This window comes from Oncorhynchus nerka, linkage group LG25 (genome assembly GCF_034236695.1).
Source record: "Oncorhynchus nerka isolate Pitt River linkage group LG25, Oner_Uvic_2.0, whole genome shotgun sequence".
Lineage (NCBI taxonomy): Eukaryota > Metazoa > Chordata > Actinopteri > Salmoniformes > Salmonidae > Oncorhynchus > Oncorhynchus nerka.
This window is the reverse complement of record NC_088420.1, coordinates 44,394,653-44,411,804: the sequence shown is the minus strand read 5'-3', so window position 1 is coordinate 44,411,804 and position 17,152 is coordinate 44,394,653. Positions and strand designations below refer to the sequence as shown.

Here is a 17,152-nt window from a genome sequence, read left to right as displayed (position 1 = left end):
CATGACAATACCCCTTGCCCAAAGCGAGGTCCATAAAGAAATGGTTTGTCATGATCGGTGTGGAAGAACTTGACTGGCCTGCATAACCCTGACCGCAACCCCATCGAACACCTTTGGGATTAATTGGAACGGCGACTGCGAGTCAGGCCAAATGCCCAACATCAGTGTCTGACCTCACTAATACTTTTTGTCTGAATGGAAGCAAGTCTCCGCAGCAATGTTCCAACATCTAGTAGAAACCTTTCCCAGAAGAGTGGAAGAGTGGAAGCAAAGGGGGGACCAACTCTATATTAATGCCCATGATTTAGGAATGATATTTTCGATGAGCCGGTGTCCACATACTTTCGGTCATGTAGTATATCTACCTCAATTAGCTCGTAACCCTGCACATCGACTCGGTTTGGTGCCCGTGTATATAGCCAAGTTATCGTTACTCATTGTGTATTTTTTCCTTAAAAACAATTCTAACTGCATTGTTGGGAAGGGCCTATAAGTAAGCATTTCAATGTTAGTCTACATCTGTTAATTATGAAGCATGTGACAAATAACACTTGATTTGATGTACTAACTGGGTGAGTGCAGGCAACTGTGTCATGAGCACTAAGCAGCAGCCAAATGGAGCAGTTGCTATGGCTACTCACATGCAGAGCGGGGGACAGGCAGATGAGCAGCTAACAGAGAAATTATCTGATTTCTGCTTGTAAAAATGAGCACGGGACAAGACGGTAGTGATTTGTTTTTTAAGTGTCAGGCTTATAGAATTGTTTGCGGGATCAGCACAGGACCGGGAACAAATTTGACAGGACAAAACAGGGCAGGAATACATTTTCACTCCTGTGTCAACCTCTACTGCTCCGTGTTGTGATGAGTGAGTGTGTTGTTGTAGAAATGTTGAAATTTTGGCTACAGAGGCAGTTGATAGGTTATGAGTTTTTAGTTATGAAAGGTTGGGAGGCTGCCCTTTTTTATTTTGAGCACCTGAGCACGCCCCCCCCCAAATGTCTGTGTGTGTGTGAGAGAGTGTGAAACAGACTGAAAAAAAGAAAGAGAATCAGAATCACTTTTACAAGTACATTTATTTACACATATCCAGAATTTGACTTAGTGAATAAGTGCTACCAGCAATAGACAATGTACAGACAGAATACAGATACAAAGTCAACATACAGGATATCCAATATAAATACAGTATACATAGAAAAAAAAAAGAAAGAACCACACACCAGAATAGATTTCCACCCTGTAGCTTCAAGATTATCTATCCTATGGACCATGGAGCATAGTCATTAATTAATTTATTGATTCATTCATAACTGTAATCCAGACCTGTATTCTATACGGACTCTGCCTCACTTGCAGGTGATTGTTATAACCTGCGAACACTAGATGGTAATGTAGGATAGATTATATCACCATGTCGCCACTGGCTGTGTGGTTTTAAAATGATCAGTGATGCCCCCATGGCGTCCTCTGGTGTCAGTATTGGCATCCTCTGGTTTCAGTATCTGTCATGCACTCACCACTGTTCTGAAGAATAATCATCCTCATCATTATAATTATCCGCAACAGCATCATTATCTCTCTACATAGTTATGAGAACAGAGTGGTGAAGAGAATTGTATTCAGTTGCATGAGATAGACATTTAATGAATAGAGTGTACACAATTCCTTATTCTACACGAAAGACAATCATGTCTGTTCTACACTTACCTCAGAAACCCATACTACAATTTTGCGTAATTTAATCAGATACTCGATACCATTCTATGTTACCTGCATCTGTCCACTTGAGATTAGTTCTACACAACTCATTTATATCTGGAGGTTCTGTAACATTGCACCTTCCTGAACATGCCCCCTGATTAGTCCTTAATGAGAAAAGGGAGGGGTCACAACACATTCCAACACATCTCCAAAATGTGCAAGCTGTCCAATGGACCGCAGACTCACTGGAGAATACCAGGGGTCACCAAGAGGTTAAAGGTTAAATAGTCAAGGGTAAATATCCTTCAGAGTTTGACTTTTATGACATATACCTTCATCTTTATGGATCATGTGATGCTGTACACACACACATCTTGAAGAAAAATCCATGGAAGTAGGATATCTTTAATTCTGTCAGGAATTTAATTTTTGATTTAGCTTTGCAGTCATTTACAGGCCTAATCAGAATGTAACTCTTCACTTCCATTAATGCATGACCATCCTCTCCCCATGAGTAGGGTATGTTGGGGGAAAACACCCCCGTAAGGAAAATGTATATTTTCTGACACAAAAAAAGCTACGTTTTCAAAGATCTAGATATGTGCATACTGGCTATCCTTGGGCAAACACATTTAGAATGGAAATAAGTGGGCATAATGAATAGTTTTTTGTTATTTGATAAAAACAGAAACTTCGAAACAGGGCGTTTTCGCCCCATTAACGGGACAAAACACCCCCCTCTATTGGGCAAAATGCTTCCTGAAGATTAATGTCTTAAAATCCAATTTATACCTTTTATTGACATTTTCTGTAATTGACTCTTAAAAGCTAAAGTCTAGGTATCTAATTTTTTATTAAATAAAGCAAATATTGAAACAAAATGGCATTGCACATCTCACTATTAATACCCTCACTATGATGAGGTTTTGATGTAAAGGTCCCTCTTTTCATTTTTGCTCTTCCAGTCCAAATTATCCTAAAGTTTCTAAAAATGTATTGTTTCATTAAAGGTTCACGCCAGCTGTTTTAGATCCACTTGATTTCGATCAATTATTTTGAAGTATCATCAAGCTGTTACTTGTCATTTTCTTCAATCATACTGATCAATGGGTATTTTAAAAACAGCTTGTACTGAAGCCAGAATATCTCCTGGAAAAACACTAGCCATGGGGATAACATGATAAATATGAATGATTTTTAGTTATGATTGGCTGATGCAAACCAAAACAAACTCACCACTTAATCAGAAAAGCTACTGTAACATTAGCCCAGCAATGGTGCAAGGTAGTATACAGCCAGCCTTACATGTATGAGCCAGTCTGACACTGAAATGAATGAGGAAGATTATGATGAGCCAGTGCAAATCCCAAGAGGTATGCAGTAAGTCTATTTGGAAATCGTTGCAACCCGTAACATTAATGTGGCTATAGCTAGCTAACTAGCGTTGCTTGATCCCAGTGCATGCTACATTTCACATCGCCTGAAAGTTCAACCGGACAACAAAATACAAAAAATATCCCAAATCCTTTATGACAATTTGTTGCTATGCTATAATTGTGAAAGCTGATACAGCATGCATGCCTATTAGCTTGTTAGATGGCTAATTGTTAGATTTGGCATTATACTCAACAAATAAGCTATTCTAGATCAAACGTTATTGCGACATAACTAGCATCTTGGCTAGATATGATTTCATCTGAATATGCTTTCCATAGCAAACTATATGTGATTAGAATTGAGCATTTGGTGGACAGCAGTGTTATAGGAGGATATTGCCTGGAATGTTTGTGTCCTTACCAGAAATTGTGGACAGTGAGTACCAGACCTGCTGTATTTTGTCTGATGTTAGTTTTCTTTATGTACAGTAGGTGTACCTGTGGGCATTGTCAGACAATGCCAACCGAGGTGGAGAACATCTGCTGCCAGGAGATTCCACAGTTGTGTAGGATACTTTGTAGTTCATTGTAAGATACTCTATCAGCGTTACCATTCAATATTACAGTATAACTTATTTCAATAGTTTATCAGATGTCCGCAGGTGCCTCCAGAAGAACCATGCCCTTGCATGGTAGATCACCCTGGTCTTGTGACATTCTGTGTCAATGGGTATGCATTACAACATGTCATGAACATACAGTGTACAAAACATTAAGAAAACCTTAATATTGAGTTGCACCCCCTTTTGCCCTCAGAACAGCCTCAATTCGTCAGGTGTCAAACGTTCCATAGGGATGCTGGCCCATGTTGACTCCAATGCTTCCCACAATTGTCAAGTTGGCTGGATGTCCTTTGGGTGGTGGAAAATTCTTGATACACACGAGAAACTGTTGTGTGAAAAACCCAGCAGTGTTGCAGTTCTTGACACACTCAAACCAGTGCGCCTGGCACATACTACCATACTCCATTTAAATGCACTTAAATATTTTGTCTTGCCAATTCACCCTTTGAATGGCACACATACACAATCCATGTCTCAAGGTGTAAAAATCCTTCTATAACCGGTCTTCTCTTCATCTACTCTGATTGAAGTGGATTTAACAGGTGACATCAATAAGGGATCATAAACTTTCATCTGGTCAGTCTATGTAATGGAAAGAGCAGGTGTTCCTAATATTTTGTGTATACAGGTAAGATTATGGTTCTTCACAAAACTGCATCTGAGAGGACTGTTTAAGCAAGTATAGTGAATTTATTACATCTCAAATAAACTATAGTTGTAAAGGTAATCATTTGTAGTGTCTGTTGAATCCTCATGTAACCAAACAGTAATGAACAGGTTGTTCACATAATGAGTATCATGTTCATAGAAACACAGAAAACAAGGTACAATGGGTCTTTATTTTTCACAAGCCAGCAGGTGGTACTGTATGGACAGATGCTGGGGGATCAGGCTGTCCATGTTGACCATGGAAGCTGCTGCCAGGTACAGGATATCGTTTGGTGTCTGACCAGTCCGAGTGCTGCGAGACTCGATGTGTTCAGAGGCTTGGCTTCAGGACATGACAGGACGGGTTGATGTCTTCAGTACATGACGGGCTCATCATGGATAGAGGGTGTTGGAGAAGAGCTCAACTCTTCCGCGAGGGCAGGAAAATATTTGTCTGGGAATACAAAACAGTACACAACACAGTTAGACAAAAGGGCTATGAATGACAGTCCAAGCAGGGTGTGAAGTTGAATTGATGTGTAATAATGTGATTGTGTTAATTAATTTAAGTCATTAAAAAATGCATAGGGCTAAGCATAGTGCTTAGAGAGAAAATATTAAATGCACTAGTGGATGATGGGACATGGCATCAGTTCATGTCAGGAGAGAGTTGGCACTGGTAGTGGAGTGGTCATCACCTCATAATTGGGGAACAGCCATAAAAACAAATAGCAAATACATGGCGTTACAAAGCTTTGCACACTTGGCATTCTCTCCACCAGCTTCATGAGGAATGCTTTTCCAACCGTTTTGAAGGAGTTCCCACATATGTTGAGTGCTTGTTGGCTGATTTTCCATCACTGCGGTCCAACTCAACCCAACCCATCTCAATTGGGTTGAGCTCGGGTGATTGTGGAGGCCAGGTCATCTGATGCAGCACTCCATCACTCTCCTTGGTCATATAGCCCTTACACAGCCTGGAGGTGTGTTGGGTCATTGTCCTCTTGAAAAACAAATGATAGTCCAACTAAGCCCAAACCAGATAGGATGGCCTATCGCTGCAGAATGCTGTAGTAGCCATGCTGTTTAAGTGTGCCTTGAATTCTAAATAAATCACAGACCGTGTCACCAGCAAAGCATCTCCACACCATCAAACCACCTCCTCCATGCTTCATGGAGGGAACCACACATGCAGAGAATATCCGTTCACCTACTCTGCGTCTCAAAAACACGGCTGTTGGAACCAAAAATCTAATTTGGACTCATCAGACCAAGGTGACAGATTTCCACCGGTCTAATGTCCATTGCTCATGTTTCTTGGCCCAAGCATGTCTCTTCTTATTGGTGTCCTTTTGCTTCTTTAATCAGCACAAAAGTTTTAGCTGTGCTAACATAATTGCAAAAGGGTTTTCTAATGATCAATTAGCCTTTTAAAATTATAAACTTAGATTAGCTAACACAACGTGCCATTGGAACACAGGAGTGATGGTTGCTGATAATGCGCCTCTGTACGCCTATGTAGATATTCCATAAAAGCGTCTGACGTTTCCAGCTACAATAGTCATTTACAGTATTAACAATGTCTACACTGTATTTCTGATCAATTAGATGTTATTTTAATGGACAAAAAAATTACAATTTCTTTCAAAAACAAGGACATTTCTAAGTGACCCCAAACTTTTGAACGGTTATGTGTATGTATGTACAGTTGAAGTCGGAAGTTTACATACACTTAGGTTGGAGTCATTTTTCAACCACTCCACAAATATGACACAAGTAATTTTTCCAACAATTAATTACAGACAGATTATTTCACTTATAATTCACTGTATCACAATTCCATTGGGTCACAAGTTTATATACACTAAGTTGGCAGTGCCTTTAATCAGCTTGGAAAATTCCAGAAAATGATGTTATGGCTTTAGAAGCTTCTGATAGGCTAATTGACATAATTTGAGTCAATTGGAGGTGTACCTGTGGATGTATTTCAAGGCCTACCTTCAAACTCAGGGCCTCTTTGCTTGACATCATGGCAAAATCAAAAGAAATCAGCCAAGACCTCAGAAAAAAAAACTGTAGACCTTCACAAGTCTGGTTCATCCTCGGGAGCAATTTGTAAACGCCTGAAGGTACCACGTTCACCTGTACAAAGCAAGTATAAACACCATGGGATCACGCAGCCGTCATACCGCTCAGGAAGGAGACGCGTTCTGTCTCCTAGAGATAAACGTACATTGGTGCGAAAAGTGCAAATCAATCCCAGAACAACAGCAAAGGACCTTGGGAATGAGTCCTATATCGACATAACCTGAAAGGCCGCTCAGCAAGGAAGAAGCCACCGCTCCAAAACCACCATTAAAAAGCCAGACTGCGGTTTGCGACTGCACATGGGGACAAAGATAGTACTTTTTGGAGAAATGTCCTCTGGTCTGATGAAACAAAAATAGAACTGTTTGGCCATTATGCCCATCATTATGTTTGGAGGAAAAAAGGGGAGGCTTTGCAAGCTGAAGAACACCATCCCAACTGTGAAGCACGGGGTTGGCAGCATCATGTTGTGGGGGTGCTTTGCTGCAGGAGGGCCTGGTGAACTTCATAAAATAGATGGCATCATGAGGAAGAGAAATTATGTGGATATTTTGAAGCAACATCTCAAGACATCAGTCAGGAAGTTAAAGCTTGGTCGCAAATGGGTCTTCCAAATGGACAATGACCCCAAGCATACTTCCAAAGTTGTGGCAAAATGGCTTAAGGACAACAAAGTCAAGGTATTGGAGTGGCCATCACAAAGCCCTGACCTCAATCCTATAAAATGTTTGTGGGCAGAACTGAAAAAGCAAGTGCGAGCAAGGAGGCCTAGAAACCTGACTCAGTTACATCAGCTCTGTCAGGGGGAATGGGCTGAAATTCACCCAACTTATTGTGGATACCTTGTGGAAGGCTACCCAACACGTTTGACCCAAGTTAAACAATTTCAAGGCAATGCTACCAAATACTAATTGAGTGAATATAAACTCCTGACCCACTGGGAATGTGTTGAAAGAAAGGACAGCTGAAATAAATCACTCTCTACTATTATTCTGACATTTCACATTCTTAAAATAAAGTGGTGATCCTAACTGACCGTAGACAGGGAATTCTTACTAGAATTAATTGTCAGGAATTGTGAAAACTGAGTTTACATGTATTTGGCTAAGGTATATGTAAACTTCCGACTTCAACTGTGTATACATGTATGTATGTGTGTGTGTGTATATATATATATATATATATGGCGATTTTTGCATGTAAATCTTGGTAGGGCAAAAAACAAAAACAAAATGGAATGCATGCCAGCAAAGCCACAACACTAAACAATACATTAATTGCACAATAATGGTGACAAACGGTTACATATATTTTTTTAACACACACAACACTTTCTAAATAGAAAATATGACATCAATTTTCCTCAATCGTTTTGTTGGGGGGGATTTAAACATTTGAGATGAGACAGATTAATAAATGTTTTGTTGAGTTCAAAAAGAGTAGTGCCAGCCAGGTGCCAGTGGTTTCTGTGAAAATTACAGGCAGAGGGCGTTTCACCTCAAGACACTTTATCCTAAGCTAATTTAGACGGGTCGTCACTAGGTACCACAGCCACAAAGTCAAAACCCCGTTTCTACTATTTATCTTGTTAAAATGTGCATTTAAACCTAACCACAATACTAATCTTATACCCAACCCTAACATTACGTTTTCATAAATGTTTAAGATGTAGCCAATTTGACTTTGTGACTGTGGTAACCCTTTTGACGGAATAGGCAGGCTGCTCTCTATGCAGCTCTGACAATACCAGTCTCCTCCCCCAAAGTTGATACGAAAATAAGAACATTATGCCGCCTGTCACACGGGAAGAAGTTGGATTCATGAACTAAAACTAGTTTTTTTTGTTACACTAACTCAAAGTTTTTGCATTGTCGTCCTTTTCTAATTTGGACTGGAGAAACAGCAAAACATGTCTCGTTTTGGGGCGTTAGTCTTTTCAATTTGACGAGTGAAACGCATGTTTGTTGCCAAGGTACACTGTAACGTGTCAGCAGACCACTTCATCAGAGCAAGACTACTTACTGCATGTCCTACTTACCTGGAAAGCCAACTTTTGGACAGAATTAAGCGAAAATGTCAGACAACAGATCTAGTTTTCTTCATATTGGAGACATTGTGTCGCTTTACGCGGAAGGCACTGTCAATGGCTTCATCAGTACATTGGGGTATGTTCCTCTAATTAAATATTAACCATGTTTTATTAAAATGTGACAACCATGGCATGTAGGCCTACAAGTTCGTTTGTTGGCCAATACATGAAATGAGTCAATGTTGGTAACACATGGCGGTGTCAATGGGTGTGAGGTTCAAAAGTCGGAAGTTGAAGGAAAGGCCTAACACAAGCGATGCCATCAAGGAGGAAATGCCGCCTATGAGCCTCACACATTTTATGCAAATATAACAGGAATGCAAAGCATTATGAAGTAAACTGCATGTAAGTAGGCCTGTACCGCTCCAGTGTAGCCAATGCGTGTGCAATGTCCAGTCACACATGCTTTCAGGCACATTATTACTCTTTGGACGCCAAATGGTTTCCTGGGAAAATATCGCGTTGTGATCCATTACGTACTCAAAATAGTATTAAGCTTTTTCACGGAAGGTCGTGACTCTCTTGGCAGAGCAGCACGCACTGTGAGAGAGCTGAGGAATTTCACTTGATTGCTCACAGCTGTTTGCTCAACATGTCTTCCTTGACCTGTGATGTAGTGACTTTGTATATGTTCACCAGGGTGTCCCCAATGCAACTTGAATAATGGTTAGGTTGTTGAATGTACTCTTGTGGCCGATGCTTTAATCTGCACAGTCATGATAGAAAACTTTACCTTTAAGAACTTTTGCTATTTGTTTTGTTCATCACATTTTTGACTTTGCGGCAATGAACACATTTCCAAATGTACAGAGAATTGAGAGGAACTTTCATGTGTTTTATCAAACAGTGAAGGGTCAAATAAGGTATGCCTACAGGTGCACTCTAGTTTAAAGTAAATGTATGGCATTCTGTGAGTACAGAAGATCATTGACTAGCCTACTCTGAGTGTGGGAGTACTGGTTGCTGAACCAGAGCAGGCCTAATACTGACTTGGTGAAATGGTGTACTATTGTACTTTTTTTTAAGCCATTGAAAGTTTACTATCAGTAATAACAGCTAATTCCAAGGACCATCAGAGATTTTCTACAAATATTGACTCTCTGAAGATAATTGACTAATGGTCATCAGCTTTGATATTATCCTAAACTTACAAGGCACCACAAAGACTAGAGTTTCCTCTTGTAAACACTATAGTGCTTAGTTGAAATGGCTCCAGCGCTTTAGATAATTTCTATGCTCTGCCATCTAGGCCCACACAGGCGGATGTGAATGCACTCGTTCTGTGGAATGAGTCTGCCCTACCCACCTCTCCCTCACATTCTCTCTCTACTTTCTCTGTCTGTTCTTTTAAACAGCCACGCCAAAAGCATAGCAGGCTTTTGCCTAACCATCACTGTTACCATAGTTACTCCATGGATATCAGCCTGAAAGAAGTCTTTGTAAAAATGACACAGTCGTCTCTACAAGGCAGAATGTTGAATAAAATGATATTTACACTTTACCGGTTGTACATGCTGTTGGTCCTTTTGGTGGTATGAGGTGGAGATAGGGTATCCACAGGAAAGTGTTTATCTGACTTTTTGCTGCGCCGGTAGGTTCTGTCGCTTGTATTTGAAATCTGTTGACACATTGCACCTGATGCACAATATGTAAACAATAGCCGAATGTAGTTGACCGAAGCGCGTTTCCTCGCAATCAGCTGGAAGTGTGTGCGGTTCGGTTAGGCTTGGCCATATTGTGCAAGTGTTGTCCAGGTGCGAATTGCATCAGTATTGAAAATTTAAAAACCTGAAATACAGACCAGTGTACTGAAGGTCAGGCTGATAAAATATTCCTGTGGCTATTTTGTATCAGAATACCTCTGACATAGGGACAAATTGGCGGACAACAGTTAAAGTAAGTTGAAATGAAGTTTAACATTCTGACTTGTAATGGGACTGCTGAGCCTACATGTTAGAGATGTGTAAGTATTTACCTCTCGGATTCTAAAGAGGCTATGCAGACATGAGCCTGAAAACCCGATATTGAATTGTACGTCGGGCATAAATAAGCGTTTGGACTATGAAGGTTTCATTTCATGAGCTCTACAAGCCAGAACGATGAATAAAATTATATTTAAACTAACTTGACCTGTTGTCCATGTGGTTGGTCCTTGTGGGACAATCTATCCTCAGGAATGTATAATTATGTTAACTTTTCAAAGAACTGGTTGTGCGTTCATATTTCTATCAATTGGAGCATGCAAGATGAAAATGCATGCATGAGATGCATGCTTCAGGTGATAGAAATCTGTTCATTGAAAAGTAGCTGTAATAAGTGAAAACTAGCTGTTATTGGCAGAGGTTTGAGACTCTTGTTGGACTATTAACTCATTTACCACCTGGTCATGTCGCCAGGTAGGCCAAAGCTCCATCCCACTAAAACAGGCTGAAATGTCAGGTGGTCTATTCAAAAAGTTTATACATTAAAATGGCATTTTCATTTTCACAGTATTATTCCAACTTCAATGTGGAAATGTATATAAAACACACATGGCCTTTAAAATAGAATTTGATTCAATATTCTGGTTTGTAGTGGTCATGAGAGGAACATTTCCTGATCCAAATGCTCATTTCTGCCTAACGTTGAATCCAATGCAATCCAACGTGGGGTTTCCTGGCTAACGTGAGCAGGGGATCACTCCTGAACTCCCCTCTTGATGTCTACGATCATGTTGGTAACTCGGAACCCCATTGTGTTCATGAGACACAACAGCCTCATTCCAGTAGCTTCAAAATGCCTCCTTGTTTTCTTGTGATAATCACTGATGTGTAAAATGAGTGGATAAGTCAAATCTCATTGCTTTCACCAATCATACTATGCTAGATTAGCAATGCCAAGCAGGAAGGAATGGAAATGGGGCCAGTGTTTTTAGATTGGGACAGACTGGCTTGTTACCTGGGTGGATGAAGCCTATAAAGGCCACAAATGGACCTGTGCCAACAATATGAATCATGACTGACATTGTGTTACTGAAAAGTTGATGCAGTCAGATAACTTGTCAAGGCCCATCTCAATGCAAATGTCAGGGCCATAAAATGTCAATGCAAAGTGCGTAGTAGAGAGCTCTGCTGTTTTGAACGAAAGTCAGTAATGAGTCTGATTCATTAACTAATGCAGTCTGACGTAGCCAGGTCTATTTGACAAATTTTTTGCTACAACTTCAACAAGTCCGTTGGAGAGGATCAGCTTGAGCAAAGTGAGGTGCAGAATCACTGATCTACAAATAGTATTCCCTGCCAAGTAATAGGGTTTTGTGCAATTTTAAGATTTGCAGAGCAATGCAAATACAGGCACAACCAGACAGTAATTGATTGATTGGAGACAGCTTGTGTCAATTACAGAACATTTCCTAGGATTTTCTACCAGCAGCAACACTAGTGGATAGTGCTGGAAATGCTGGCTTCTGCACTAAAATCATGGCCCTAATCATGTGATTTAGGTTGTTCTCGTGTTTAGATGATGCAGATGCATTCCAGATTTGACATAAAATACCTATCCAGGCATACTGTCAGCTTACCACATCATGGTCGCATCCCCTGCTCAGACATTGCATGCATCAACCAATTGTTGCGTGCCACATCGTTGACTGTGCAGTCGGGCACCAAATTGCTACAACGTGGTTAGCTGATACGTAAAATACCTATCCAGGTGCTGTAAGATCTGGCAGGTGTCAGCAACATCTGCGCCCCATATCTTATAGCAATCTGCTGCCCGCCTGCACAGTCTGACATGGCACGCAACAGTAGTTGATGCATGCAACATCTGTGCATCTATTTATGCAGAAACTCAATTGTCTGTCCCTAATGGCACCCCATATAGTGTACCCTCCAACTGCTCACCTCTCCCTCAAAGCACATTGCAGGAGAGGATCCAAGATCCTTCCCCCAGACCTCCTCCAATTAGATTTGAGAATTATGTAAGGCGAGGAGTTGAGGACACCAATGGTTTGACGGCTAGTAACGTTTTCAGACAGGCATGATATTGTGAATGTTGACTGGCATTGCCATTACAATATGCAACCTCAGCTCAAATGACTTTGATAAGTCTATAAATCCATACTGACATATGATAGTAACGTATAACCTCTTACTTCAAATAAGTTCCTCAGCTCACACCTCCTTTTACAAATATTCAGTGTTCCCCTCAGGCTGATTCTTTGCCCAAGTCCAATCCTCTTCTGCTGTGCTTATCTTGCTGATATACTCAAGCAAACAGACCAAACAAGTCCACACATTCTAGTTTAGTAGCACTAGCTAATTTGGATGCATAAGGTAGCCTGAACTATACATGCATTGTTCATGGACCACTATTTCAGCTACATAGCCTAAATGACTGTGGTTAACTTCATCCATGCTCTAAATGTTATCTGGTTCGTAATGTGCACGTCAGTCTTAGGTAATATGTACCAGGTTACACATCATTAGGTTAAAGGAGAGCTGTGCATCACCAGCAAGTTGAAGCGTGTCCAGAGATCTGTTGATTAACAAAATTAATTGAACAGTAATTTGGCCATTCTACAGCTTCTTACTATCAGAAAATCTCACTGTGGTCACACTGTTTATTTTCTCAGCCTTGTCACGGTCTGGCGTCCTTTGTCTTGCTATAATGTGTAATGGAGCGATAATTTGCCTACCTTGTCCGTATCCTGTCAGCTGGATGTGTTGCTGGTTCTTTTTTAACTGAGATCTAGGACCAGGGTCGCATTCATTAGGTCATGCAATGGAAAGTGTTTCTTATTGGAGTCCAAGTAGTCCTTCCCTGTTTACATCAGTCTTCCATTTTGGTTCCTAATGAATATGACCCAGTTATTTGAAATGCGCTGGCTGTCATAGCACTGGTTAAAGCCCCACTCTTCCAACTGAGCAAAGTTATAGGCCTATTCATTAGGGCACACTGTAGCAAAACATTTTGTAACGTAAAATGTAAATGTTTCTTATTCGACAAGGTTCAGGCAGTCCATCCCTATTTCAGTCTGTTATTCTTCCATTTGGTGCCTAATGAATGCGACCTCTGTACTTGAGGTTACTCATTTAGGTGCTAAACAAACTGAGGAGTCTTTAGTTTATCTCGAGTCTTCCTGTTTTGCTGTGTAGGACATGATTTGACACCCTATTGTTTCTCATTTAGATGAGACTTTGATATGGGAGCACAGCAACAGCCAGCCAGTTCGGATTGAATGATCAAAAGCCATGGCAGCAAGAGGAACTACCTGACTGACTCACTGCACAGGACTGCTAGTTTTGTCTGAACCAGAGGGAATGTGTCTTGCATTTTCCCCTTAGCCATTCATCTACTCGACTATGTCCTTGTAATCCAGTAAAGTGTGTAAGATAAATTAGGGATGTGACAAATTTAAAAAACAATTTCTTAATGTTTAAACATAAATGCTTTTTTTATATCGGTTTCCCGTTAAAATACGAAATTCATAGAATTCCATGTGAATTCACAATGTAAATGCACTGCTGCCAGCAACGGTTTGGGCCTAACGATGTGTCCCTTTCAGGTGGTTAAGCATTGCACCTGTTCTACCATTACTGTACCTCAATTCCACCTGGAAAAATTTGCATTTCACCACCTTCTAATTTAACATAAATTTCCTGAATTTTTCCATGGGAAGTTAAGCCCAGGGAATTTTGGGAATTTTGCTTATATTCATCAAAAAAAGTTAGCTTATAAGAGTTTACATTTTTTGTGGGATATACATAAGGCAATTCTAGGTCCTGTGGCATATTTTGGCTAAACTATCCCCAATGCAATGGAATTGCAACCCTCTGCATGCACAGTCCATTCTTCTATCACACGTGCAGCTGATCTGGCACACTAATGATATGCTATTGATTCCACACTACTACACTGTCTGAGCCAAGGACTACATGGTTTATGGTAAGTTTTGATTACAATACTGGGTGGGGTGAATATATTTTATGACACATTATTTTGTGTTAGTAAATAGTAGCCTACAGCAAAGTGTGTTTAAAATCATTTCAAACTTGTTAACAATTTCTGCTAGTAACCATGTAGGCTTGCTCGATTTTATAGATGTGTCAGCAATAGGTGTGGCTGAAATAGCCGAATCTACTCATTTACATTTACATTTACATTTAAGTCATTTAGCAGACGCTCTTATCCAGAGCGATTTATAGGGGTGTCATGGCCATGTTGTGTGTGTATGTACTAGAGGTCGACTGATTGATTTTTCACCGCCAATACCGATTGGAGGACCAAAAAAGCCGATACCGATTAATCAGGTTTTTAAAATTTATAATAATGACAATTACAACAATACTGAATTAACACTTATTTTAACTTAATATAAAACATCAATAAAATCAATTTAGCCTCAAATAAATAATGAAACATGTTCAATTTTGTTTAAATAATGCAAAAACAAAGTGTTGGAGAAGAAAGTAATATGTACCATGTAAAAATGTGTGCCATGTAAAAAAGCTAACGTTTAAGTTCCTTGCTCAGAACATGAGAACATATGAAAGTTGGTGGTTCCTTTTAACATGAGACTTCAATATTCCAAGGTAAGAGGTTTTAGGTTGTAGTTAATATAGTATTTATAGGACTATTTCTCTCTATACCATTTGTATTTCATATGCCTTTGACTATTGGATGTTCTTATAGGCACTATAGTATTGCCAGTGTAACAGTATAGCTTCCGTCCCCCTCCTCGCCCCTACCTGGGCTCGAACCAGGAACACATCGACAACAGCCACACTCGAAGCATCGTTACCCATCGCTCCACAAAAGCCACGGCCCTTGCAGCGCAAGGGGAATAACTACTCCAACTCTAAAAGCGAGTGACGTTTGAAACAGTATTAGCGCACACTCAGCTAACTAGCTAGCCATTTCACATTGGTTACACCAGCCATTAGGCTGATGGGCTTGAAGTCATAAACAGCGCTGTACTTGCGAAGAGCTGCTGGCAAAATGCACGAAAGTGCTGTTTGAATTAATGATTACGGGCCTGCTGCTGCTCAGTCATACTGCTCTATCAAATCAGACTTAATTATAAGATAACACAGAAATACGAGCCTTTGGTCATTAATGTGATCGAATCCGGAAACTATCATTTCGAAAACAAAACGTTTATTATTTCAGTGAAATACGGAACCGTTCTGTATTTTATCTAACGGGTGGCATCCCTAAGTCTAAATATTCTTGTTACATGGCACAACCTTCAATGTATATCATAATTACGTAAAATTCTGGCAAATTAGTTCGCAATAAGCCAGGCAGCCCAAACTGTTGCATATACCCTGACTCTGCATGCAATGAACGCAAGAGAAATGACACAATTTCACCTGGTTAATATTGCCTGCTAAACTGGATTAGTAGTTATAACTAGTGATTATGAGTGATTTTGTTTTTTATAAGATAAGTTTAATGCTAGCTAGCAATTTACCTTTGCTTTTACTGAATTCGCGTAACAGGCAGGCTATACGTGGAGTACAATGGTTAGAGCGTTGGACTAGTTAACTGTGCGGTTGGAAGATTGGAACCCCTGAGCTGACAAGGTGAAAATCTGTTGTTCTGCCCCTGAACAAGGCAGTTAACCCAGATTTCCTAGGCAGTCATTGAAAATAAGAATGTGTTCTCAACTGACTTGCCTATTTAAATAAAAGGTATGAAAAATAAAAAATAATAATCGGAAATCGGCGCCCCAAAATACTGATCTCCGATTGTTAAGAAAACTTGAAATCGGCCCCAATTAATCGGCTATTCCGATTAATCGGTCTACCTCTAGTATGTACTGTGCCTTCGGAAAGTATTCAGACCCCTTGACTTTTTCCATATTTTGTTACGTTACAGCCTTAATCTAAAATGGATTGAATAAAACATTTTCCTCAGCAATCTACACACAATACCCCATAATGTCAAAGTGAAAACAGGTTTTTAGACATTTTTGCAAATGTATTACAAATAAACATACCTTATTTACATAAGTATTCAGAGTCCACCTGTGGTAAATTCAATTGATTGGACATGATTTGGAAAGGTGCGCACACAAGGTCCCAGAGTTGCCAGTGCATGTCAGATCAAAAACCAAGCCATGAGGTCGAATAAATTGTCCGTAGAGCTCAGACAGGATTGTGTCGAGGCACAGATCTGGGGAAGAGTACCAGAACATTTCTGCAGCATTGAAGGTCCCCAAGAACACAGTGGCCTCCGTCATTCTTAAATGGAAGAAGTTTGGAACCACCAAGACTCTTCCTAGAGCTGGCCGCCCGGCCAAACTGAGCAATCGGGGGAGAAGGGCCTTGGTTAGGGAGGTGACCAAGAACCCGATGGTCACTCTGTCAGAGTTCCTTTGTGGAGATGGGAGAACCTTCCAGAAGGACAACCATCTCTGCAGCACTCCAACAATCAGGCCTTTATGGTCAAATCAAACCAAACTTTATTTGTCACATGCTCTGGATACAAGTGTAGACCTTACCCTTATGCTTACTTACAAACATTTAACCAACAGTGCACTTCAAGAAGAGTTAAGAAAATATTTACTAAATGAACACTAACAAAACAATAACGAGGCCATATACAGGGGGTACCGGTAGAGTCAGTGTGCGGGAGTACAG

General features: G+C 40.2%; 1 protein-coding gene and 1 long non-coding RNA gene across 6 annotated transcripts in view; one reads left to right on the top strand and one right to left on the bottom strand.

Moving 5' to 3' along the window:
- Nucleotides 1-4,523: 4,523 nt before the first annotated feature.
- Nucleotides 4,524-8,567, bottom strand: LOC115109549 (uncharacterized). The gene is made up of 2 exons (XR_003860529.2): nucleotides 8,478-8,567; nucleotides 4,524-4,805 (listed from the first exon to the last, which is right to left on the bottom strand). It is a non-coding gene; the product is annotated as an uncharacterized LOC115109549 (long non-coding RNA).
- Nucleotides 8,513-17,152, top strand: part of LOC115109547 (inositol 1,4,5-trisphosphate receptor type 2-like) — a 173,567-nt gene continuing 164,927 nt past the window's right edge. For all 5 annotated transcript variants that reach the window (XM_029634547.2, XM_029634546.2, XM_029634548.2 and 2 more), the window contains exon 1: nucleotides 8,513-8,604. In XM_029634547.2, coding sequence (XP_029490407.2) covers nucleotides 8,513-8,604 — 92 coding nt within the window. The remainder of the gene's footprint in view (nucleotides 8,605-17,152) is intronic.